At 41.4% G+C, this 23,570-nt stretch overlaps 3 protein-coding genes across 4 annotated transcripts; 2 read left to right on the forward strand and 1 right to left on the reverse strand.

Annotated features, from left to right (window-relative positions):
- Nucleotides 1–169: 169 nt before the first annotated feature.
- On the reverse strand, nt 170–8,380 carry LOC148404485 (uncharacterized). Its single transcript, XM_088383794.1, has 10 exons — nt 8,269–8,380; nt 8,138–8,180; nt 6,201–6,343; nt 5,945–6,074; nt 5,470–5,733; nt 4,523–4,828; nt 4,271–4,440; nt 4,075–4,188; nt 3,716–3,766; nt 170–3,566 (listed from the first exon to the last, which is right to left on the reverse strand). The coding sequence occupies exons 2-10, from the start codon at nt 8,175–8,177 to the stop codon at nt 3,381–3,383; spliced, it is 1,404 nt and encodes a 467-aa protein (XP_088239920.1). The 5' UTR covers nt 8,178–8,180; nt 8,269–8,380; the 3' UTR covers nt 170–3,380.
- A 927-nt stretch (nt 8,381–9,307) lies between these two features.
- LOC148404486 (uncharacterized) lies at nt 9,308–13,924 on the forward strand. 2 transcript variants are annotated; one of them, XM_088392936.1, is made up of 11 exons: nt 9,308–9,419; nt 9,707–9,764; nt 10,605–10,619; nt 10,705–10,835; nt 10,919–11,054; nt 11,245–11,529; nt 11,624–11,962; nt 12,139–12,320; nt 12,504–12,593; nt 12,676–12,792; nt 12,864–13,924. In XM_088392936.1, exons 2-11 carry the CDS (start codon nt 9,713–9,715, stop codon nt 13,080–13,082), a joined length of 1,566 nt encoding a protein of 521 aa, XP_088249062.1. In that variant the 5' UTR covers nt 9,308–9,419; nt 9,707–9,712; the 3' UTR covers nt 13,083–13,924. The 2 variants fall into 2 exon arrangements, with proteins under 2 accessions (XP_088249062.1, XP_088249069.1); XM_088392943.1 differs by lacking the exon at nt 9,308–9,419 and adding an exon at nt 9,429–9,586.
- A 675-nt stretch (nt 13,925–14,599) lies between these two features.
- Nucleotides 14,600–22,027, forward strand: prpf19 (pre-mRNA processing factor 19). The gene is made up of 16 exons (XM_088390104.1): nt 14,600–14,798; nt 14,985–15,134; nt 15,441–15,517; nt 15,795–15,936; nt 16,021–16,094; nt 18,756–18,821; nt 18,913–18,954; nt 19,040–19,114; nt 19,638–19,713; nt 19,802–19,911; nt 19,993–20,148; nt 20,279–20,348; nt 20,435–20,608; nt 20,738–20,820; nt 21,060–21,165; nt 21,264–22,027. Exons 1-16 carry the CDS (start codon nt 14,780–14,782, stop codon nt 21,359–21,361), a joined length of 1,518 nt encoding a protein of 505 aa, XP_088246230.1. The 5' UTR covers nt 14,600–14,779; the 3' UTR covers nt 21,362–22,027.
- The last annotated feature ends 1,543 nt before the right edge of the window (nt 22,028–23,570 follow it).

Here is a 23,570-nt window from a genome sequence, read left to right on the forward strand (position 1 = left end):
CTCTTCAGTCACACTTCCTCTCTAGTTCCTTCTTAAATCCCTTCTATGCTTGTCAAGGACGATTAAGTGAAGAATCCAGGGAAGGTGCAAATCAGGGCCAACAATATCTCTTCTGCTGGCATAAACATGAGAAGAACTAACAACTACAAAACATTTACAATCTAAATGATCGAGAGTGTGATTATTTTTATTCATTTATTCATAACAGCATTCACAACCAATTTTGCCACCCAATGAAACCAGTTTTGAACAATACAGGAGTTAGTAGCTTTAATGCACACAATGTTAGATACACATTTTGCCATGAAACGTTTTTATAAAACGATCTAGTGCAAATAAAAACGACAGTCCATAAGCAAAATAGCAATCTTGAGTACATTTAAAGGTAATTGCATCAAACGTGACAGAAGCGCAAAAAGCAGAATTCCATGAGACATACGGGTAACATGTTTCGGAGTGCCTGCGACATTTCGATATGAGGCAGCAAGGCTTGAGTTTTGGCTCTGGTTAAAAAAAAATATAAAACTGCTTCCAAACATGAGGTAGTATGATCACCCTAAACTTGAAGTTGGGTGTTTCCTGTTCACACAAGGCCTTAATTAAGCATCATATGCTTGTCAACTGAAGATGATGGCTTTAAAACAGCTCTCTTGTTCATAAAGTGATTATAAAGGAAACTGACTCAATAGAAAATGTTCATCAGTTTGTTAGAACATTAGGCACAAATATTGTTGATTTGGTTGAGAAACATTGGTCCTATGCATCGGAGGATTTTGCTTTTGACTTAAAAACATTGTAATGTTCAAACTATCAAAAATACACCTTTTACATTTGTTCCACAATGACAAAATGTTCAAAGAAAAAGGTTGTAATACACGTGAAACAAATGAGTAAGACCCTACATAATATTGTGTGAGTCATAATTTTCCAAAGGGAAAAATGAAGATTGCACAACCAATTTATGCCAAAGGCACACATAAAACAATGAAATGCACATATTAAAAGTGTTTTGTTTGGTTGAGTGCAGCGTGTTCCCTGGGTGCTAAGGTCAACTTGAGAGCCACTTTCTAAAATGAGCTCAGTCGATGTGACCTGAGACATCAAAAGTTAACATGAACATGTACATTATATATTCAAGCAACATATGCACTGCAGCATATAGGTAACTGAAATCACTCGATACATTTAACTACGACATGAACACAAAGGCGGCAGTATAGTTACCCTCGTGGTTAAACACACTAGTCACAGTCGAGAGGTTTTGGGTTTGAATCTCGGTTTCCGCCTTCCTATGTGGAATTTGCATCTTCTCTATAGGCTTGCCAGGTTTATTCCGGGTTCCCTGACTTCCTCTCACATTCCAAAATCATGCAAGTTAGATTAAGCGGGACCCGTGCTTTGTTTATTGACAGACAGGAAGGATGACTGAACCTGAGGCCACCTAGTGGCTGAGAGAGACGATGAAGTGCTATGGCTTTAGGGATTAAATGCACATGTTCAAAGATGACTGCACTAATGGGCTCATGGTACTGATTTTTCTCTCCCTTTCTCTTTTACATTTACCCATATAATTGTGAAAGGGATGATTTAACTGATTGCATACGGCAGTGGAGTCATTCTGTGCATGTTTTACTTGCTGTTGCTTCAAAGGTCTAACCCCTAATTTTCTCTCCCCAAGTGCTTGGATGGCATAAAGATGGATGTGATAAATCATTGTTAAAGGGGCAGTATGTGGTGTTTAGTCACATCTAAGTGTTGAAGTAAGTGCATTGCATTTGTTACAAATGCCGTAGTCATTGATTCATCCAAATATACAATTCGCCGTTCACACACTACCCCTTTAAGAATTGCATCGATTGTGTGCCCTTGATAGTTTATCGTATCTAGAAGCTATTGAGAAAGTTGGCTGTCTCGACAAGCCAAAATATGACCTACTGAGTTGAGCTACATTTACGCTATACAAATACATTACTCAATAGATGTCAAACTCAAGGCCCGGGGGCCAGATACGGCCCGCCACATTATTTTATGTAGCCCGTGAAGACAAATTTTGCATCAACTTTGTGTCATTACTTAAATTACAAATTGCCTTCACTTAAAAACATTTTTTTAGATATTGCTTGCAATTTGTATTACCATTCGTCTTTTTAAAATATTTGAGCATGTTTTATTAGTGTCTGAATTCAAAACTAGTTATTCATCAGTTTATTTTGTAGTCTATACTGTAATAGAAGACGTTGCCAATCATAATGGCCTTACGAGGGAAACTATTACTATGATGCGGCCCGCGACAAAAAATTAGTTTGACACCGCTGATTTACTCAAAGTGGCATTATTTTGCTCAGATCCCATTCAAATATAAAAAATGGCAATAATTGATCGTTTTACCATTGGTCAATTATTCCAATTGAGTCAAACGCCCCTGCCTATTTTTCTTTGAAATTTTATCAACCTTTGGTCACCCATGCAATGCTACCGGATTTGTTTTTTTGCACATTAAAGGAAAATGTGTTTTTGGGAGTTTGCAAACATATTTTTTAAGGTTGTGTTAAACTTATAATCATATTAATATCTAGTATTGAAGTGCTCATGTGGATTGGTGGGGGCCGAGGAATGTGCAGGCAAACTGCATGAACTTGTTTTCTTGGAAGTGTTGTGTATAGGCCCAGACAGGGAGTACCGGACGAGATAATCTCAAGGTCGGTGAGGATCGAGAACAACAGCACGTCTATGAGACTGGCCTTCGAGGGGAAAACCCAACCGCCTGACCTCAGCGACACCTGGACGGGGAGGAGATGGCCATCCACCAATCATCTCACAATATTTTGCATGCTTTAATATTCATATTGTGTTTCTTTAAAACTGGGCAACCCGGAAGAATGTGTCGTCTTTTGGTGGTCACAAAAACGCACGAGCTTTAGTGTGAGGGACCCGGGACCCAGGCCTGTATTAGTGCGCTTTGTCAGGAATAAATAATTGGTAAATTTGGTCTAATTGATCTACTGGTCTTCTCTTTGACAGAACGAACTCGCAAAATTGTTAGGTGCGCCAGTGTGTGGATTAGGACATAGCAATTTATGTGTTAAGTGTTGATAGCAATTTGGAGTCAGATCAATAACTAGAATCCGTAACCTAACAACATGATGACCTCTATAAGTCTGTAAATGCCAGCTAGTAAAGGCATGACAAAAACAAATGAATACTGATGACAGTGCATGAGTTCCCCATTGAAAGACCCCCCCCCCACACACACAGACACACTTAAAGATCAACCTGACAGTGTGTCTCAATAGAGGAACCAATGTTTTCTTTGTCTGATAGCCAGCATGCACCTTGTGATTCGCACCTGTCGTGTAGCTACCAGAGTGGTGGCGGGCCACTCAGAAGTTGAGTTTATCTGAGGTGTAAACATTGGCGAAAGTAGAGTCGGAGTTGAGCGGAAGGTTGGAGGAAAGGTGCAGCCCTTTGACCTCAAACTTCGGGTCGGGGTCCGAGGTGGGGTTACCCGGTGTCAGGGATGGAACTGGTGCCACATAATGCCCAGTGGAACCCACACCTTGAGGAGGCTGAAAAACAGAAATGTACTTGTTACTATGTGGTACTAAGGAATAGAACTTGGCCAACTATTAGATTCGTTGTTTAATCAGAACTATGCTAAGGATAACTACTGTCAGTCCATTTGTCTGAAAAATTGCTTTGTTGTGTGGTTGAGTACCTCAAGCTGTGTCGGGTTTGGATCCGGATGGATATCCACTCTGTTGTAAGCCTGATAGTGAAACAGCATGTTAAGTCACCGCTAGAATAAAGATGACATACACTTGCCAGACGTCAGCAACAGGCTGTTTTGTAAAGAAGTACACGTTAATAGCCAGAGTAATAATGGGACAGTAAGTAATCCAACAATTTGTCCCGCGCATGTCAGTAAGCTGCTGCTGATTCAAAAAGTCCACTATAGGGCTTAACTTTTCTTGTTTTAGTGATGTGTCCTACGGCATTCACAATTAAATACAAATAAGTACTGAGTGTTACAATGGAGGAATCAGATAAATGGTTGGAAATTTAAAAAGACCTTACAGGTGGCCCGACGGAGGCAGGTGTCGGTGCAGGAGAAGGATTCACAGGCTGATATGAGTACGTTCCAAGAGGTGGTGCCGGCGAGTAACTTGGGCCTGTGGGTTGATTTGTGCCCTGCCATCCCAAGACGGAGTTTGTTTTATTTTTCTATAATTCCAAAAGTGATTTTGAGAGGTTGCTTTAGGGAGGTACCTACGTGGTAATACACAGCAGGTGCTGGTGCTGCTGCTGCTGGAGCCGTTTGAGGAGTGTTTGTTTTGGAAGCACTTTTTTTACAACAGCATCTTCTTATGCAGCAACAGCAGATTGCCAGCGCAGCAACAATGGCGACAAAAAAGATGACGTAAATATACGCAGGGGCGTGTACTGTAAAAACAGAGAGATGCCGAGTGAGTCGTAGCTATCAAACATAGAACTATTTCTCAAGTGTAAACGCATCGTCTCTCACCTTCTTCTACATCCAAGTTGGCCACAAACACCAAGAAGCCGTCTTTGTCGCGAAACTCAAAGACGCCAGAATCTTCTACTTTCACATGATCAATTTCTAGGCTGCCGGTGTCCAATGAAAGTCGATCCTCAAAATGTGGCTCTTCTGAATAGCCATAATTATTGCTCATACGTCCAGAACGCATCACTCTTATGGGAGTCGAGTCATCCATCATCGGTTTGAAGGTAATGTCCCACGGAGTAAACTTCACAGGGAATCGCAGGGTCAAGTGTGCGTCTTCCTTGGGTCGGTAGTCAACAAAGTGCTCTGTGTGGGAGAAAAGCGATTGTTTAAAAAAAAAAAAAAACGCTCATTTAAAACAGTTGGGCTGAAACAATTCAACAAATAAGTAGGGATGGGCGAGTACCAAAACCAGGTACTGTTATCGGGCTGATGCTAGCCTTATTTCAAGGTATTACTGAAGGATGCACATGAAGACAATTTAAAGTGTTCAGTGTCTCCAACACGTGATGCCACCAGGGTTCCTAAGACTTCTTAAAGTTGCCCCCGGGCCTTTTACAGACAAAGGTCCCCATTGATTGCACATTGTGATTCACTAGAAATGAAAAAGTGATCATTTGAAACAGCAAACACTGGCAGTGATATGTAGAATTTAAGTGTTGGTATTCATCTGTTCACGAATAATTGTGAGGATTCATGAAACTGATTTGTGTCATGAATACCATTACCAATACCAATAACATACCGTTTGTTTAAAGGTGGTTTGAGCAAATGTGATTTTTCAGAGCCGAGTATCAAACTCTTGTAGCTCTAGGTCAGTGACACCTGGGCTTGACATGTTTTCTGAATGTAAGAGCAAGTCTAACTCAACTACTACATCACCTTGACACATGCATGACGAGACAGTTCACATCTTAGCGTAACATGTATGTCCTATCAACACTCACCTGTTACTATGAGTTTTGTCCTTGATATCAGAGTGTAGTCTTTTTTGCGGAAGTTGTAGTAGCCGCTGTCACCTTGCGTTAGCTCTGACACTTCCCAGTTATTATACTTCACCCGCCCCCTGGATGTTCCACCGATTTGAGTGCGATTCCACAAGATTTCCAGGTCTGCGTGGTCGATCTTGGAGAATTCCAGGATTTCTGCCTGACTGGGAATATCCAGGCGATAGGTGCCATGGTAATACCTCTGCACCTCCCCGGCACATTCTAGTAAAAGACAGAAAGGAAAACAAAGCATGGTGTTGATTCTTTATGAGCCCCAATCTTTAATGCTTTAGCAGCATCCATATATGGCAAATAACAAATTCCTTTTTTGAGAGAGCGGGCGTGCTAATTTAGTGGCAGTACGGCTTAATCCCTAGCACGTGTGAATAGCAACGCTTCACTATATTTACCATCCAAAGTAAAATGATCTTACCTAAAACCTTCAGTCTGAAGCGTTCCAAATAGAAGCCACTCATTGGAGTTGAGAATTCACCAGTGTCTTTTTCCGTCACATGATGCAATGAAAGACTTGTAGGGGTAACTTGCAAACGTGGCTCTATTGCCTGAAAAGGTTGACAACACAATAGGTTTTGGATGACTTTGTCACATTTGAGGGAGGTTTATTTGTTTTTTTTGTATTTCTCGTTTTCTTGCACTGCATCTGTATTATGACATCAAGAGATGCACACCTTGCCATTTTCATAGACTAGCCTCCTGCGGCCGCCGCTCTTCGGAGAGAAGTAAAAGTCTCCGGTGTATGTACGAGGTGAAAACTGGAAGGGAAATTTAAAAGTTCCACCATAGCACACTTCATACTGTGTGCCTAAGGAACCTGCAATAGGACACAAAGGAGAGAAGATATTGAATATGGGAACACATTATTACTGCGCTCTTGGCTAGCCATTTACTAGGTCCACCTTCATTTTTTTCAGCTATGTTGATGTAAATCTAATTTTAAACCGTGAGGATTTTTTTGTCTGAATTTATTCTTCCCAACTTCAGTTCTTTCAATACTTGACGAAAAATAATATATACTGTACTGTTTACATCGATTTTCTCGTTTTGATTGTTGGCCACTTTTTTACGAATAAAAACATGAAAACCTTTTTTGTATTCCTATTCATTCGTCCTCCATAGTGTTTGCCCTCATTAGGGTCATGGGTGTGCTGAAGTCTGTCCCAGCTGATTTTAAGCACGTCCACCTCGAACGTCGCCATCCAATCACAGGGCACAAACTGTCAAGCGACTGGCCACACTCATGTTCACTCCTATTATATTCATTGCCAAGTGTAATTCTGAGACTTGGTGATGAAATTCTGCCTCCACATGCCCCCACAGGCGCATGGCCCCACAGGCTGGCAATGTACCCAGAAGTGGCTTTGCGCAAGGTAAGCAGAGCTGCAATGAGTTTTGTTAGATGCACAGATTAGCATTGCCTAACAGCCTGAGCTTCTGATAAGATTGTTTTAGTGAAAAGAGGGAGTTTTTTTCCCACCCACCAATCTTGCACTTGCCAAAATTATATTGATGATAATGATATTGATACTAGTCATTACAGCCACACTGATGTTTGCCTGATTTTGGATAATAATGAATTTGTAACCTTAAAACTTTAGGAAAATATTATTGCCGATAAAGCATTGCCTAATAATATGATATAAACATAAATGCAGCACATCCCAAAAAACGAGTATTGGTACATATGGAGCAGGGGCAGAGATCTGTTTTTGTTGCTTCAGCAGCAATGGAAATGTCGTTATCTTGTTAAATTAGGTTAATACTGTGCAGCTTACTAACATGAAGAATCGCACGGGAATGGTAAAGCTGAGCTTCTACGAGTACAGAAAGCTGGTGGAACATTTCATTTCATACTTTTGACATGAATCTTACTGACGACTGGTGCAGTCCTCACTAGTAAGCACACTAGTAAAATTGCAAAGGTGGACTTTGCGAGCGGGCGGCTGGGTAACACGTCCGCCTCACAGTTAGGAGGGTGCGGGTTCGATTCCACCTACGACCCTCCCTGTGTGGAGTTTGCATGTTCTCCCCGTGTCCGCATGGGTTTTCTCCAGGCACTCCGGTTTCTTCCCACGTCCCAAAAAACCGATTGAGCACTCCAAATTGCCCTGAGGTGTGAGTGCGAGTGCGTATGATTGTTCGTCTCTGTGTGCCCTGTGATTGGCTGGCAACCAGTTCAGGGTGTCCCCTGCCGACTACCCGATGACGGCTGGGATAGGCTCCAGCACGCCCGCGACCCCCGAGGGGACAAAGCGGTGCAGAAAATGGATGGATGGATGGATGGATGGATGGACTTTGCGAGCGACCAATGTATGACATTTTGGCATACAAATACGGAGGCTGAGGCGTACCAGTAGAACACCCACATGTTATTATTAGACATTTTGAGGCTCCTAGTAAGGTCCAGCATATGGAACATGTTTACTAGTTGGGCCTAATAGTGTCATTAGTGCAGCACAGCAATTTACTACTCGTATAGTTTAATTTCATACGAAAAGGCCAAAAAATGTACTAGTTGTGTTTACTACTAACGTGGAGATCAAGAATATTAAATGCACCGACGGCTTTCCATAATAGTTTTATTGCTTGTGTGTAACAGCATACTCACCACAGAGGAAACATGGTAGCAGAAGGAATGCGAGCAACATGTCCTATAGAAAAAACACGGCGTTACTCAATAAACACAGCACAAAACTGCACGCTACGCCATACAGCATTTTATTCGCAACTTATACTTACTGGTTTAATAATGTGCGTTTTTCCCACCGAAGAAACAGCCGAGTTTACTCAAATCGCAAGGACACATACAAACTGGGCGAGGCTTTCGTGTGGTGTGGGCGTCACTACTGCGCCTGATGTGCGCACACTGTGTTTTTTGTCAGTCCATGAGCATGTACAGTAAATACATTTTATTCAGAACTCAAAAAGTATTTCACGAATAGAATGTGTTCAGTTGTTTTACAGATAAAGAATAAAGACAAAATAATAAATACGTTTTACGGAGAAATACACAAAATAAGCCCCCCCAAAATGAAATCAATCATTCGCGGTGGATAAGAAACGGGCTGACCAGCAGCTTTTGTGGGCCACATAAAAGGTTTCTATGTGGAGCGCTGGATCTGACCCACGGGGTTCTAATCGTGTGTTACACAGTTATCCCCGAGTATGACTATAATGTTATCTGATCCACCCATTGTGGTGAGAGATCATCAGGTGCACTGCAGAAAATGATCTAATTTCACTTGATAGTTTGAAGAATGACTATCTAATTACTACAAATAATGCATTCTTGTTCAGCGACTGTCAGAGCAATCAAGAGCACTCCTACTAAATGAAAGAAGGTATGGTTAATTGTACTTGTATAAAGATTCGGTAATGTTAGGTAGGTTGTTATTTTGTGTTTTTAAATGAATTGTCCAGCTCTGTCGAGTTTGTTGTTTACAAATGTGCTCGATTTATGAATTTGGACTGGACTGGGTACTGTACGATAATTATATGTAATAATTTATCAAGAGTCATTTGTGTGATAGTCACATGCGAAAAAACATCAATTAAGAATTATTCAGTTAAAGCTAGAGGGATTGTTGAATTTGGTTATAGGGTTGACTATTTGCATTCAATCTCAATTTTGGCGCAAAGCTCTGCAGCGCGCCGTAAAGAAGCGTTTGCGCAATGAGCGTATCTTTTTCCTGGACTTGAGCACCGTGACGCAGTGTGCGACGCAGTTGGCGTAAAAGCAGTTGAGAATGCAGCCGACACATCGCCATAAATAACCGAGGGAAGCCACTGCGCGTGCGCGCTACGGACCAACGTTTATACCCGTTTACCCCCATTCATGTAAAACGTTCCCAAATATCTTCCTGTGGACGTGTTTCCCGCCTATACTGCAGGTGGGTTCGGGCTGTTTTGTGTCGACAGTGTCATAAAGTAAAGATAATCAATAAGTGATCAAGTAGATCATTGGACATGGCTTGTGTGAGCGGGGCGTCATCGGGCCGTCACGTCACTACTGAGATCTGCTTGGACATTTTTGCCGCACCTTGCTCGATGTTTGCAGGTGTGCATGGATGCCTGCCCGATTACAACATACGATCCGATGAATGCAATAACGTTTGTTTGCATAGCTGTCACCTGTGTGGAAAGATGAAACAACCTGCCCCTGTTTTTGTCCCTGCAGGAGAAGATGTCCCCCTGCGTCCTGCTCGCTGTGCTCTGCAGCCTCCCTTTTGCTATGGGTGAGTGATCACTATTAGTCTATTACCTAAAGAGCGATCAGATTGTACACCTTTTAGCACGTGTTCACAGCATACCAAGGTCATTGAGACGTTTTTATCAAGGTGCCTCAGGTCTCTGTGCCGTGGCACTGTAAGTGCACCTAGAATAATCTTCTAATTAGATGGATTCCTTAATTCGGGGAAGGAGGCGATAGGAACAAAGGGAGACCTCTCTTAAATCTAAGTCTCTAAGTAAATTCATGATTTATTTACTATGGATAATCCATCATCTGTCTATGGCCAACGACACACAGTGACAGGTTTTCCAATTAAATGCTCTTCCAATCGATGGCAGGAGGTTCATAATTGAACTGTGTATCCACTTTTTCAGTTTTTTGTTGTTGTTGAATACTTTTGACTTGTTGATACTATGTATGAAAGCCAATAATTTGTGACTAATATGTATTTATTTGTTTTATTATTTATGTGCTATATTTATATTTTATACAGTGTATATACTTGACCTTAAATAGACCTGTCACCTGAATAATCTCTATCTCCATTTTCTAAACTGTTCAGTTTGTTCTTTCAGTTAAAAAGCATGGTTAAACACTTTACCAGAATACAATCCATTCAACCATTTTTCTATAGCGCTTGTCCTTTGTAAGGGTCACGGGCAACAGGCCCTCAGTTGTTATTATTATTATTATTATTATTATTATTATTATTATTATTATTATTATTATTATTATTATTATTATTATTCATGCCCCACCAGTTTTCTGAAGCTGAGTCGAGATTTGGAAGAAGTGATTGCATTTTGTGTAGTGTATGTATAAACATCATTTTGCTTCTTTACAGGTTGGGTCGTACTGGGTGAGCCAACAGAAACATTTTATAATATATTTTCCTTTTTCTTGAGATATAGAAAAAAATGTTGTTGACTTCCTTCCACACACAGGTGAGAGAGAAGAAGTCCAGATGGTTTGTGCTGGCAAGGAATTCCGTTTGCCGGTCTACTCAACATCAAGAACTGTGACTTTTACTCCAAACTCAGGAGGTCCCAGGCGTGTTCTCCTCGAGAAGACCACTGTGAGGGAAATAGTGTGATGTGTTTTACAGTATGTTTTAATGTTCGAATGCACACAAATAGCAAATCTAAAATCTTTAATTAGGTAATCGACCCTCGTTTTGAATGGACCAAAGATAAGATGCTGGTCCTGAAAAATGTGACTCATGCAGACCAGGGACTTTATTCAATCAAACTATCTTCTGGATTCACCTACGAGACCGTTCGTCTGACAGTTTCAGGTTGGACAGTTTCCTGTTTTGTTAAAGCAATACGTTTCAATCTTTGAATTTTCTTCTGCCAGCTGTTTCTGCAGTTTCATTAAGAACACCAGTTTGATTAAGAACATGCATTCTGAAAGGTACTCAAGTCAGTGTTCTAATTTTCACTTTATTCTTTCACTCATCTTTTCACACTTTTGTCCTGCCTAAGAATGCATCAAATCCTACTATAGGAACTACGGCGAGAACTTTGAGAACAACATCCCTGAAGACAGTTTTATACTGGAATTTGCTCCCCGAGGCGCTCCATCCGAGGCGATGCCAATAGTCCTGTGGAACCGGACCAACCCTGATACCGGCATTGCGGGGCGAGGCCGGATGCTACGAGACAGGAAGGTCTGGGTGGCCGACAGAGTGACGCAAGCCGATCAAGGCAACTACACAGTGCGAGACGCTGAAGGGAAAGTGTTGTCTCGCAGCACTCTCACTGTCCGCGGTGAGAGTCAACTCAATTACAAATGAGTCATATCTTTGTTTAGCAAGACTAACGTTGTTGTTTTTTGGTAACACATCGCTGCTCATGGACGCAGGACACACTTTCAACGTGACCCGCTTCACCAAAGAGTCTCTGAACCTCCCCCTCTTCCTCCCAGTGCCACACGCCTACCTCATCTTTACCCCCAACCGACACCCTGATGAATCCCCGTCGGGTCCTTTTGACTCCAAGCCCCCCCGCGGGCCCGTTCAGTTAATGCGTGAAGGCCACATCACCGACCATGACATGCGGTACAGAGGCCTGGTCTCGGTGGGTAGGAACGGCTCCGTCAATGAGGTGGTCATAGCAAGGTTGACCTCGAAGCACGATGGCGTCTATGAGATCAGAGACATTAATGGCAACCTGGTGTCGACCACCTTGCTGCAGGTGATTGGTGAGTAACACAGTTGAAGCACAATTTCTCCCTGCAGTAAGTGGGAGGAAGAAACAATACTTTTCAGGTATCTGTGCTTTACGTGAGTGTTTGTTTTTGTTTTATTCTGGCACTTTTGCTACCTCCAGAGTTACCTCTACCTTCTGCTAAGTGCCTCATCTCTCTATTTGCTCCAGAAAGGGGTGGCAAGTGGCGAGCTCTTCTCAAGTCCATCACTGTCCCCTCCGGCATGTTTGTGTCTTTGGCCGGTTTCATGCTGTTCATGAAGCGCTACCCCAACTGGAGCTTGTCGCAGATCGTCGCCTGCCTTAGGACGTACCGCACGCCACAAGCACAGCCCCCGGCGGTCAACATTCAAGTGAGCAGATTGGGGCAAAGCCTTATGGTGGCTTTTTTTTCTTGATTTTTTTTTAAGGTTTGTTGCTTGCATCAGTGCAGATCCAAATTATGAGGCGGAGGTGTACACTATGCTCACTTCCACACTCACAGCATTGAAGGGGATTAATTCCAGCTACATGACTGTTAACTTTGTCGCATTTAGAACTACAGCCAGCCAAGCCCTCAGCCTGTGGGATACCAGCAAGCAGGCACACCGAGAAAATGGACCCCAAGAGCCAGCCCAATTCATACTGTAAGCAGCTCCCACTTTGATTTACATATTTAATATATTATACATACACATTGTATTTGTTTGTTGCTATTTGTATTTCCAGGGTTACACCCCCGTTACAGCGGGAAGTCCATCACGGCTCACTCCTGTTCACACGAGGGGTGAAAATGATCAAGGACAAAGATCTGCGAGCTCCCCCTGTCACAATTCAACTGTCGAGGTACGCCAGATGTTTGTATATCCGAGCCTTTGTTTAAGAATTTTTCATTCAATCACTAATTTCCTTCTTAGGAGCAAACATCTAATGAAGAAGCAAGGAGGATTTCCTTTCCAGTGGCGGGTGCAACAGATTGCCTGCAGTCCTCCGAAGGTTGCGTGAAATTCCAGATCAAGAAGGAACCGCTTCAAGCAAGCTGCAGCAACACAAATGACTATTATACCGCCCTGCCGCTGGACACGGATACGTCTGAAACCTGCAGAGTTTACACTTCGGAAAAGCTCAACTTATAGTGCACGGAGTGGTGGCATGCAGAGAAGCATGCGGACAAAGTTCAAGAGAAGAGAAACCTCACCTGTGCCTTTTGCAACAAAGTCTACATTGTACTTCCAGTGGTTTGACATCCATATTGCATGTCATTATTGTCATTGTAATGGTATTTTTGAAGCATGAGCTGAATATGATCCTTCCTGCTTCAGACATTTATTCGCTCTGACTGCCAGAGATTCTCAAATCTCCGCTATCCTCTGATGCTATTTACTACCTCCAGACCCTCAGGACCACCGTGATATGCACTGTATATATATATATATATATTTGCTAAATTTGTCAGCGGTGCCCAAATTTGGTCCTCAAGTGCCCCTATCCAGCCTGTTTTAGGTGTGACTGAAATGATCAGCACATCAGCAAGCTTTGCAAAAGCCTGACAACAAACCTGATGATTTTTTAAATCAGGTGTGGTGCAGCAGGGATGCATCTAAAATAGGCTGGATAGGGGCTCTCTAGGACCGGACTTGAGCATCTCTGGTCTAAAAGTGGGCTTGTACATATAGAGGACTATAAAGAAGGAAACATGAACTTACTGTACTAATATAGAGAAGGAATTTATTTGTGTCATCATGGTAACCTCTTCTGACTATAATGAATTATCATGTTAAATGTCTGTGATGTAAGATAATAATTTTACCATAGTAACTTCTGGGGCACTGTACAACTGTTAAATGTTCAGTAAAAAAATGCCACCAAATATTGTAACAACCTGTGAAACTTGTTATGAGCAAAATGTTGACCACCAAATATTTACAATATAAAAACATGTATCAGTCCTTTTAAAAAATATATATATCCTATCAGATTCTGATTTGATCATTTAATTCAGTACATTGAGGCCTTTGTTTGCTTCTGTCTGAATTACATGTATTTTTTAAATACAACATTTAAAAATGTAAACAACAAAACAAAAAATAACTGCTGTGCAAATGGACTGCATGTTGAGATGCTTGTCTAGTCCTCTGTCCATCCTTTCCTGTAATTCTAAACAATATACTGGACAAACAACTCATAATTGGAACTTCCTTCCAGCAACCGACATGCAACACAAAATAATCAATAGACAATGAGTCGAACCTCTGATATATAATATTATTATAATATTTATATTTGAAATATTTCGATTAGCTTCCTAATCTCTTCTGAATGATATCCGTAGATTATTTTTTTCTGACAAATGAAATATTTTTTTTCTCTTCTTGAGAAATTATACCGTATATTTTTAATAATATTGAAATAAATGTAATTTGTATACAGATTTTGTAATAGTCAGTCCCAAAGTGACTCTAACGACTAAAGACAAATTCAAATGTTAATATGAGCTACTTATTTCACGACAGCAAAACTATTCCACATGAGCACAGCATATGCAAGAGGAAAAGAGGAAAATATGTTTTAAACTTCCTAAAGAAGATAGTTTGGCTCCGTTGTAGATGTTCATACTTTAACCAGTGGGGGGCAGCAATCCACCAAACGTGCAGAGTCTTCCGGAACTCAGGAAGAAGAAGTTCCGGTTGTGGCGGCAATGAAAGAAGAGCGTGCTATCTTCTACTTAATGAAAATATTTTAAAGCGGTCATCAGCTGCTCTCTACGTCATTGTAAAAACAGAACGAGCCTACTACCGTCATCAGAAGTATTTTTGAAGCCTTGACCAGGACGATGTCTTTGGTTTGTGCAAGTAAGTGACCTTAAGTTCCAAAGATTGGCGTTGCAAACTAGCTGTGCGCAATCGTGCTAACGCTGTTAGCTAAATTAGCTAACGCTAGCGACCATGCACTGCCGCCAATTGCGTGCGTCGCAAGCTCCGACATATTCTTGCCGAATCAAGTCGCTGCTATATGTGAATTTTTTTTGTCTTGTTCAGTCTCCAACGAGTTACCAGAGCACCCGTGCGTCTCTCCGGTTTCCAACCAAGTGTTTGAGCGCCGGCTCATCGAGAAGTACATCGTAGAGAATGGGACAGATCCGATGAATGGGCAGCCTCTGTCCGAAGAACAACTTGTAGACATCAAAGGTGACTATTGGCTGCAAGATATGCAAGAACGTGATTTTTTGTCAGTGTTTTCCGTACACGGTAATGACTTATTTGCCTTGAAATTGGTTAAAATGGCCTGACGCAGATTTTGTTTTTGTTTGCCACTCGCATTTTACTAATGTTTTGTCATGCACTCCTAAGGCATCTGTCAAAAATGTGTGCAAGCACTAAGTAACCAGTAATAGGTGCAAAGCCGCGCTATTCATTTTTAGATTCCCCGCTTTTCTCTTATGACTGATTCACATGGTGTTTGTGCAAAACTGACATTTTTTACTTCTCTGCCAGTCTCCCATCCTGTTAGACCAAAGGTGCCATCGGCTACAAGCATTCCCGCCATTCTAAAATCACTCCAAGATGAGTGGGTAAGTTTTTAAATGATACACGACTCAAAATTATGTAGAGGTTTGAAATGCACATTGTGCCATATATATTGTGTTTTTATGTCAAGGTATATAAACAAAACTGATTTATGAAAATTGAATGTCATTTGGTTCGGTATGGGAGGAAAAGGGATTATCTCAAAAACAAAGATGTATATTATAACATGCGAGTTAATGTTTATATGATACTTATTATAGTGAGGATTGGAAATAAATTACCTTTAGGTAAACACATTTCATTTGTTTTCTTGTCTTGTAGGATGCTGTTATGCTTCATAGCTTCACTCTGAGGCAGCAGCTGCAGACGACTCGCCAAGAGCTCTCGCACGCCCTCTATCAACACGATGCTGCATGCAGAGTCATTGCTCGACTCACCAAAGAGGTCGCTGCAGCTAGAGAAGGTCGGTTGATAGCAGCTTGTGTGACATGGTCTTTAAAACATATCAATGTGGGTGAGTTAATTTATCTATTTTTCTTTTCCATAGCTCTTGCCACACTCAAACCTCAGGCTGGGCTGATTACACCTCAGGCAGCTCCTGCTTCCCAGGCAGCTGCAGTGGTAAGATTTTTAATTCTGATTCATGTACCGTAATTTCCGGACTATAAATTGCGTTTTTTTTTTCATAGTTTGGGTGGGGGGGCGACTTATACTCAGGAGCGACTTATATATGTTTTTTTTTCACAAATTTTTACTTGATCATTAAGACATCACTTACTTACAAGTATAGTTGACCACTTCCCATGTTATTTTTAATATAGTTGATCACTTCACATGCTTTTATATCTTTATCTTGAACATATTCAAAACATAAAAAATAGAGAAAACATCAAGTAAAGCAATTAACACTTTAAAGCACCATATCCAAGTCCACTGTCTGCTGTATGTACACTTGCTCCATTTTTGCTCATCTTATATTTATTATTATTATTATTATTTATTATTATTCGTTTATCATTTATTCAACACTCTTATTTATTCATTGTGTGTGCCTTCTTGGGGTTTTTTTGTGTTGCTTGTATGCATATGTGTACTATCCCACCGAGGGATAGTGGGACTGTAATTTCAATCTCTTTGTGTGTCTTGGTATATGAAAAAAAATCGACTTGTTTTGTTTAGCAAAGGGCCGTTTACCAAACCCACGTCTATCCTTGTACTTTGTTAACGCTACAATATAGTTATATACTAGATCTGTGGAATAAAGACGAGGCTGACGTCAGGGCGCACGCGCGGCGATGTTGACAAAGGACGAGGAATTTGATCGATGTATTTAAAGTGCACGGATGGTTTGATCATATTGCTTAAATTATAGTTATTTGAAATATAGTTTATCTATCGTTACATGAGCCTGTGGAATATTTTGAAGTGCAAGCGCCCTCAGCCGCGCGCACCCATTGTTGACAAAGAACAATCGATGGATTTAATGAATTGGAGTGACACAGATGATTTTATAAACGTGTTATTCATGTAATCCTTTTCTTTAATAACTATATGTTATGTCAGGCCCATTCTCAGCTCTTCGTTTGTGTTTGTCACGTTAGCATACCTATCGTTTAGCCTGTTGCTATTGTATCGAACGATCGATGGATTTAGTGAATTGGAGTGACACAGATGGTTTTATAAACATGTTATTTATGTAATAGTTGTCCTAAATCACTCTGTTACTTCAGGCCCGTTCTCAGCGCCTTGTTTGTGTTAGTCACGTTAGCATACCTATCGTTTAGCCCAGACATGGGCAAACTACGGCCCGCGGGCCACATCCGGCCCACGGGGCCGTTTAATCCGGCCCGCCAAACCTGAATAAATTGTATTATTAATTTTCTGGGGGGTCATTTTCCCTGCAATTACTGTTTCCCCAGTAGATGGGGAAGCGCCCGCCCGCGCACTTACTCCCGGGAACCGTGTCAGAAAGCTCGGTGCACACTCACAAGTGCGTGTGCGTACTCAGTAGTACGGACGCGGCGCACTCGGCGCTCTATTTCATCTATCGGTGCCGAATTTCGAGCGTAGGCTGTGACGTCAGTATTCTCGTAATTCGCGCACTGAGCTTTCAGATACAGTTTTACGCTAATGCCACCCACAAACCTTCCCCTGGAATCCTTCCATTAAAATGAATAGCCCGAAGAAAAGAAAGGTGGACACTGAGTGCCGAATGTTAAAAAAGAGTGGACAATTTGGCTCGACCTACGTGTGTGAGAAGACGTTCAGCCACATGAACGTCAACAAAGCCTGTCACAGATCTAGGTTAACGGACCTCGACTCTATCCTAAGAATTACCACAACAAATTTTACTCCAGACTATGATGCATTAGCAAAAAAGCGAAACCAACAATACTATTGATTTCTTTATTACTTTATTTAGATGTAATCTTTCACTGATTCTTCAAGATGATGTATTTGGTCAGAATGTTTGCCGTTGGATGTGATTTCGCCTCATTAGATAAACATATTTCATAAATCTGACCTGCGGGCGCTGAAGTGATGGAAAATGTTATTCATCACAACTGTCGTATTTCATAAGAATCACTGATAGTAGTTTTTTGGTGAAGTATTTTTTTAATGCTGTTAATAAATGCATTTGTTTTCAAAAAGTTTTTTTAATATCCATGCTTTAGTATCTACTAAAAGTAAAAACGTGTTATGCAATGACCTTTACATGTCATTTATATTACTTCACACAAATCCATCTGCTCCTGGTTCGGCCCCCCGGTCAAAATTTAGAACCCAATTCGGCCCGCAAGTCAGAAAGTTTGCCCACCCCTGGTTTAGCCTGTTGGTATCGTATCGAACAATCGATGGATTTAATGAATTGGAGTGACACCGATGGTTTTATAAACATGTTATTCATGTAATAGTTGTCCTTAATCACTCTATATGTTACATCAGGCCCGTTCTCAGCTCTTTGTTTGTGTTTGTCACGTTAGCATACCTATCGTTTAGCCTGTTGTTGCTATCGTTTAGCCTGTTGTTGCTCGTTCATGACTGTTTTTGGTGTGGGATTTTGTTGAATAAATCGCCCCCCAAAATGTGACTTATACTCCGGAGCGATTTATATATGGGTTTTTTTTTCACTTTTTGGGGCATTTTATGGCTGGTGCGACTTATACTCCGGAGCGACTTAATAGTCCGCTCCGCAATAGTCCGCAATAGCACTAGTCCGGAAAATACGGTAACTTGTGAGTTGTGTAGTGGTAGAGCAAAATGTTCATTCCTGTCTGGCAGGGTCCTGCTGGAGAGCCTATGGAGCTTCGTGAACAAGTTGGCATGACTCCAGAGATCATCCAGAAGGTAGTGTCAACTGAATCTTTGAGGCGTGTTTTTTTGATATGTCAATTTACTTAAGCAGCCTTGGAACTTATGTGTTTTATTTATTTTGCAGCTTCAAGACAAAGCCACAATTCTCACCACAGAGAGAAAGAAGGTATAGGGGGTGTTAACCTTTTTTTTTTTTTTTTTTTTTTTTAAATATTTGTAAAGTTCTCTCAACTTAATTGTCTTTTGTCCAGCGAGGAAAAACTGTTCCAGAGGAGCTGGTTAGATCTGAAGATCTTGGCAGATACCGCCAAGTGGCCTCTCATGCTGTAAGTGTTTATAGATGAAAGGGAGTCCACTGTTTCTTAGGGATAGGGTGAGAAGCTCGTTCATCCGGGAGAGACTCAGAGTAGAGTCGCTACTCCTCCACGTTGAGAGGAGTCAGATGAGGTGGCTCGGGCATCTTATCAGGATGCCTCCTGGACGCCTCCCTGGGGAGGTGTTCCGGGCATGTCCCACCGGTAGGAGACCCCGGGGACGACCCAGGACGCGCTGGAGAGACTATGTCTCTCAGCTGGCCTGGGAACGCCTTGGGATCCCCCGGGATGAGCTGGATGAAGTGGCTGGGGAGAGGGAAGTCTGGGAGTCCCTCCTAAAGCTGCTGCCCCCGCGACCTGACCCCGGATAAGCGGAAGAAGATGGATGGATGGATGGATGGATGGATGTTTCTTAGAGTGCTTTGATGCTTTACCACACTGACTGGTGTTACTGCGGTGACTCGTATTGCCCTGTAGAAACAAGTTGGCAGTGATGACAGGAAACCAAGAGAGAAAACTTTGGTTCTGCTTTCAGGGTCTTCATAGTGCCAGTGTGCCGGGTATTCTTGCTCTGGATCTGTGTCCCTCGGACACCAACAAAGTCCTCACTGGTAGGCTAATTTCATGTCTGGAAATTGCTTTGACCCAGTTAGTCACAAGGGACCTTGACATTGATGCAATTGTGGTCCGTTCCTCTAGGTGGCGCTGACAAAAACGTGGTTGTATTTAACAAGACTGAGGAGCAGATTGTGGCAACGCTGAAGGGTCACACCAAGAAGGTCACCTCTGTCATCTACCATCCATCCCAGGTTGCTTATTTTTTCCTTGTCTTTCTCTCATCGTGGTGTTGACTACCCTGTAATAATTGTAGTTGTCTTTTCCTCCTCCAGTCTGTGGTTTTCTCTGCATCTCCCGACACCACCATCCGCGTGTGGTCGGTCACCGGGGGCAACTGTGTCCAGGTGGTGCGTGCTCACGAGGCAGGTGTCACTGGATTGTCCCTGCATGCTACTGGGGACTACTTGCTCAGCTCCTCTGAGGATCAGGTATGTGTGCTGTTTCAGTAAAAAAAGAAAAATGTCAAATGGATGACATCACTTATGTGACTAACATGTCCTCATAGCAGCATTAATTTGTGTTGATTTGGCTTTGTTTTCCCTCATTGTTCTTGTGCAGTACTGGGCCTTCTCTGACATCCAAACTGGCCAGGTCCTCACAAAAGTCACCGATGAAAGTGCCGGCTGTGGTAAGCGCTAGCGTGTGTTGGGCATTTTTAATAGAGGAGCTCATCTCCTAGTGCTCACATGCCCCCTTGGCTCTCCTCTTCCACAGCACTCACCTGTGCTCAGTTCCACCCCGATGGTCTCATCTTTGGTACTGGAACTGCTGACTCCCAGATCAAGATCTGGGACCTGAAGGAGCGTACCAATGTGGCCAACTTCCCTGGTCACTCGGGCCCCGTCACCTCCATCGCTTTCTCTGAGAACGGATACTATCTGGCTACAGGTGTCAACTTCTTAGTTTTTTTTTGTTTTGTTCTTTTTTTCTAATTTCTTTGTCAAAATGTCTGCGATCTGCTGCTAGTTTGATTTGGACCCGTTTCATCAGATTTACTCCTCTGTTTTTGTAATCTAGGTGCACAGGACAGTTCTCTGAAACTCTGGGATCTGAGAAAACTGAAGAACTTCAAAACAATCACACTGGACAACAACTATGAGGTGCGTAAATAATAAGACTTCAGCCATGAAGTCATCTCTTTTCTTATTGCACACAACTGTTCTCTAAGGAATTTTACCATGAAAGAAGATGCCTGTCAAATTAGCCCTATAAATGGTTTGATTGAAAAGTGATGACAAACATGTCTTGCACTCTTTGATAACTTTGTGTTGATGGCAACATCATTTAAACATTCCAGTCTGTTAGCAATGTTTTCATTTCTCATGTCTTGCTTTTGCAGGTGAAGTCCCTCGTGTTTGATCAGAGTGGTACCTACCTAGCTGTGGGAGGGTCCGACATCCGCGTCTACATCTGCAAACAGTGGTCCGAGGTTCTCAATTTTACAGGTGAGGGCACACTTGCCATTGTATTAGTAAATATTCGTCCGATGTGTTACATTTGTATCTGTTCCAGACATTGATTTGTTTATTTGGCGCATCTGTAGATCACACAGGTTTGGTGAGCGGAGTGGCCTTCGGAGAGAATGCTCGTTTCCTGAGCTCTGCGGGAATGGACCGAAGTCTGAAGTTTTACAGTTTGTAGAAAAGCAAAAATTGATAATGACAACAGAGGTGGACCAGAGACTGTGGATACATACTTGGCATAGACCTATAATTTCTAGTTTGAAAGAAAATCACAAACTCTGTTTATTTCATTTATTAGTCCTCGTGCATGAAACAAAAGTTGATAAAATATCTATTTGAAAGCTCAGCATCATAATTCCAATACCTTTTATGCAGTGTCAGTTGAAATGATAAATCAGCCGCTGAATCATGTTGTGTTTTTTTATAGCATCTCTGAGTTTAAACTGTTGTATCTTCTGTGTGTTTGTGTGTAGCAGTTGGGAGGCTCGGGCCATAGGTCATCATAAGTAAAATTCTTTGTCTTTTAATGTGGACTAGTTAAAATAGTTTGAAAGTCCATCTGTAGTAAAACAATTGCAGAGAAGGTGTATTAAATTCTTGCCCTTCCCTCATTTCATTTCCTACTTTGCATTGGGAATTTTGTGCACGTTTTTGTTGACTGTCTAATCAAATGTGTGTATCTCACAATGTGCTCTTTTACAGTAAAATATCTTTTGTATGCCATTGGAAAATACCAAATTATTTACAATCCTGAAAAAATATTGTACGTCAGTGCATTCTTATTTTTCAAATTTAAAATATGATGGTTACTATCACAAAACAATAAAAATCTGCTCACATCTTGCCTTGATGTTAAGTTATAGTTGTGTTTTTTGGCATTGAATTAAGGCATAAATTGTGATTTGCACAGCCAAGTTGCTCAACAAGGACAGTATTGTACTCACATAGTTGAAGTCGGTAACAATTTGCCTTCAATTAAAATTAAAAGTAATCCAAGGCAGCGCCATAAAAGAAAACAACCTCCTGACTGGTGACTCGCAAACCGGTGTCTGGAATAAACCGTTGTGTTTATTGGAAGTCAAGCTTAAGCTAAGATAGTTAAGTGGTTGGGCATTTATTAAGTGGTGCAGAGTCAAGCCTTACTCTGCAAATCCAACACTCTTACAAGTAAGGACCTACATATATTTACAATATATGTAAAATGATATGCATATTTGCAATCATCTTTAGTCTTAATTGCATTGCATTGCATGTGTCTTGCTGTGCAATTTGCAGTTTTGCGTTAACATTTTTTTTGGGGGGGTGCAATCAAATTTCAGTCCTTATTCTCATGCAAACGTGATCTGTCTTTAGCATCCCGAGTGCTGGCATTACACATACACATCACTAGAATGTCTCATTCTGTTTTTAATCAATGATCGTCCTGTCAAGCCATGTATAATTAAAGTATCTGTACATGTGTTCATATTTGTATTTATAGCTATACTGTATTTACACTGTATATATTCATATAAGATCCTATTTGTCAAAACTATTTGACAAGACTTTTTGCGATGGCCTTCGGTTGCTCTGAGTCCCACTGGCCCAGTGTCGTATGGTTTTCCACAGTTGTCAATTTTGGGGGCCCCTGCTGTTTTCGTTGTATTTGCTGTCCATGTGTTCCATCTGGAGGAAGCACAGTATTATTCACTGCGATGCAAAATATTTTTGTCCTGCTAAGCAAACACTTTCTCCTTAAGGCCACCTTTGTCTTGTCAAGCCAGCACTCTTGAATTTGGGTTTTAACTCGGTCCATAATTTTAAATGTGAAAATTGGTGAAGTTGTTCAATCCAGCTTTTTTTTTAATGCAGCTCTGTAAAAATAAAGCCTCTCCTTTCAGAACAGGACTTAGAAACAGCAAACTATGTGGTATGGCTTTCTTACATCTTGGCTCTGTAAAGCACTTTATTTTGAAGTCAGCCAAATCTACGTCAAGCGTCTGGGCATGAGACACAACGTTGTTTACAGTTTTATGGCGTTTAATGTTATTTGTTACTGTTCATTTATTTCTTATGGAGTTTACTGTTATTTATTGTAACTGTTCATTTATTTCAACTGCCATTTCATTTTTTTCTGTGTGCGCTGCACTTTGTATGCAGCCGTGGTTGTTTTTAAAGTGATCGTGTACTCGCAGGCCTAAAGGGTCAGTAATGGCGGGGTAAAAAGTTTTAAGAGTGATGGTTCTTAGCCACGCGTAAAGAGGAAATTTGTACTATATGTATGGAATTTAAATTTTAAGACAACGTGTGGGTGGATGAATGGAGAAATCTAATCTCAGGCAGGCAGTTTTGCATACAAAGGTTTTCGTGCACGTTTGATTCAACCACGTGATGAATATTTTATTTCG

Source organism: Syngnathus floridae, chromosome 1 (assembly GCF_059516105.1).
Source record: "Syngnathus floridae isolate MCC-2025c chromosome 1, RoL_Sflo_1.0, whole genome shotgun sequence".
NCBI classification, from domain to species: domain Eukaryota; kingdom Metazoa; phylum Chordata; class Actinopteri; order Syngnathiformes; family Syngnathidae; genus Syngnathus; species Syngnathus floridae.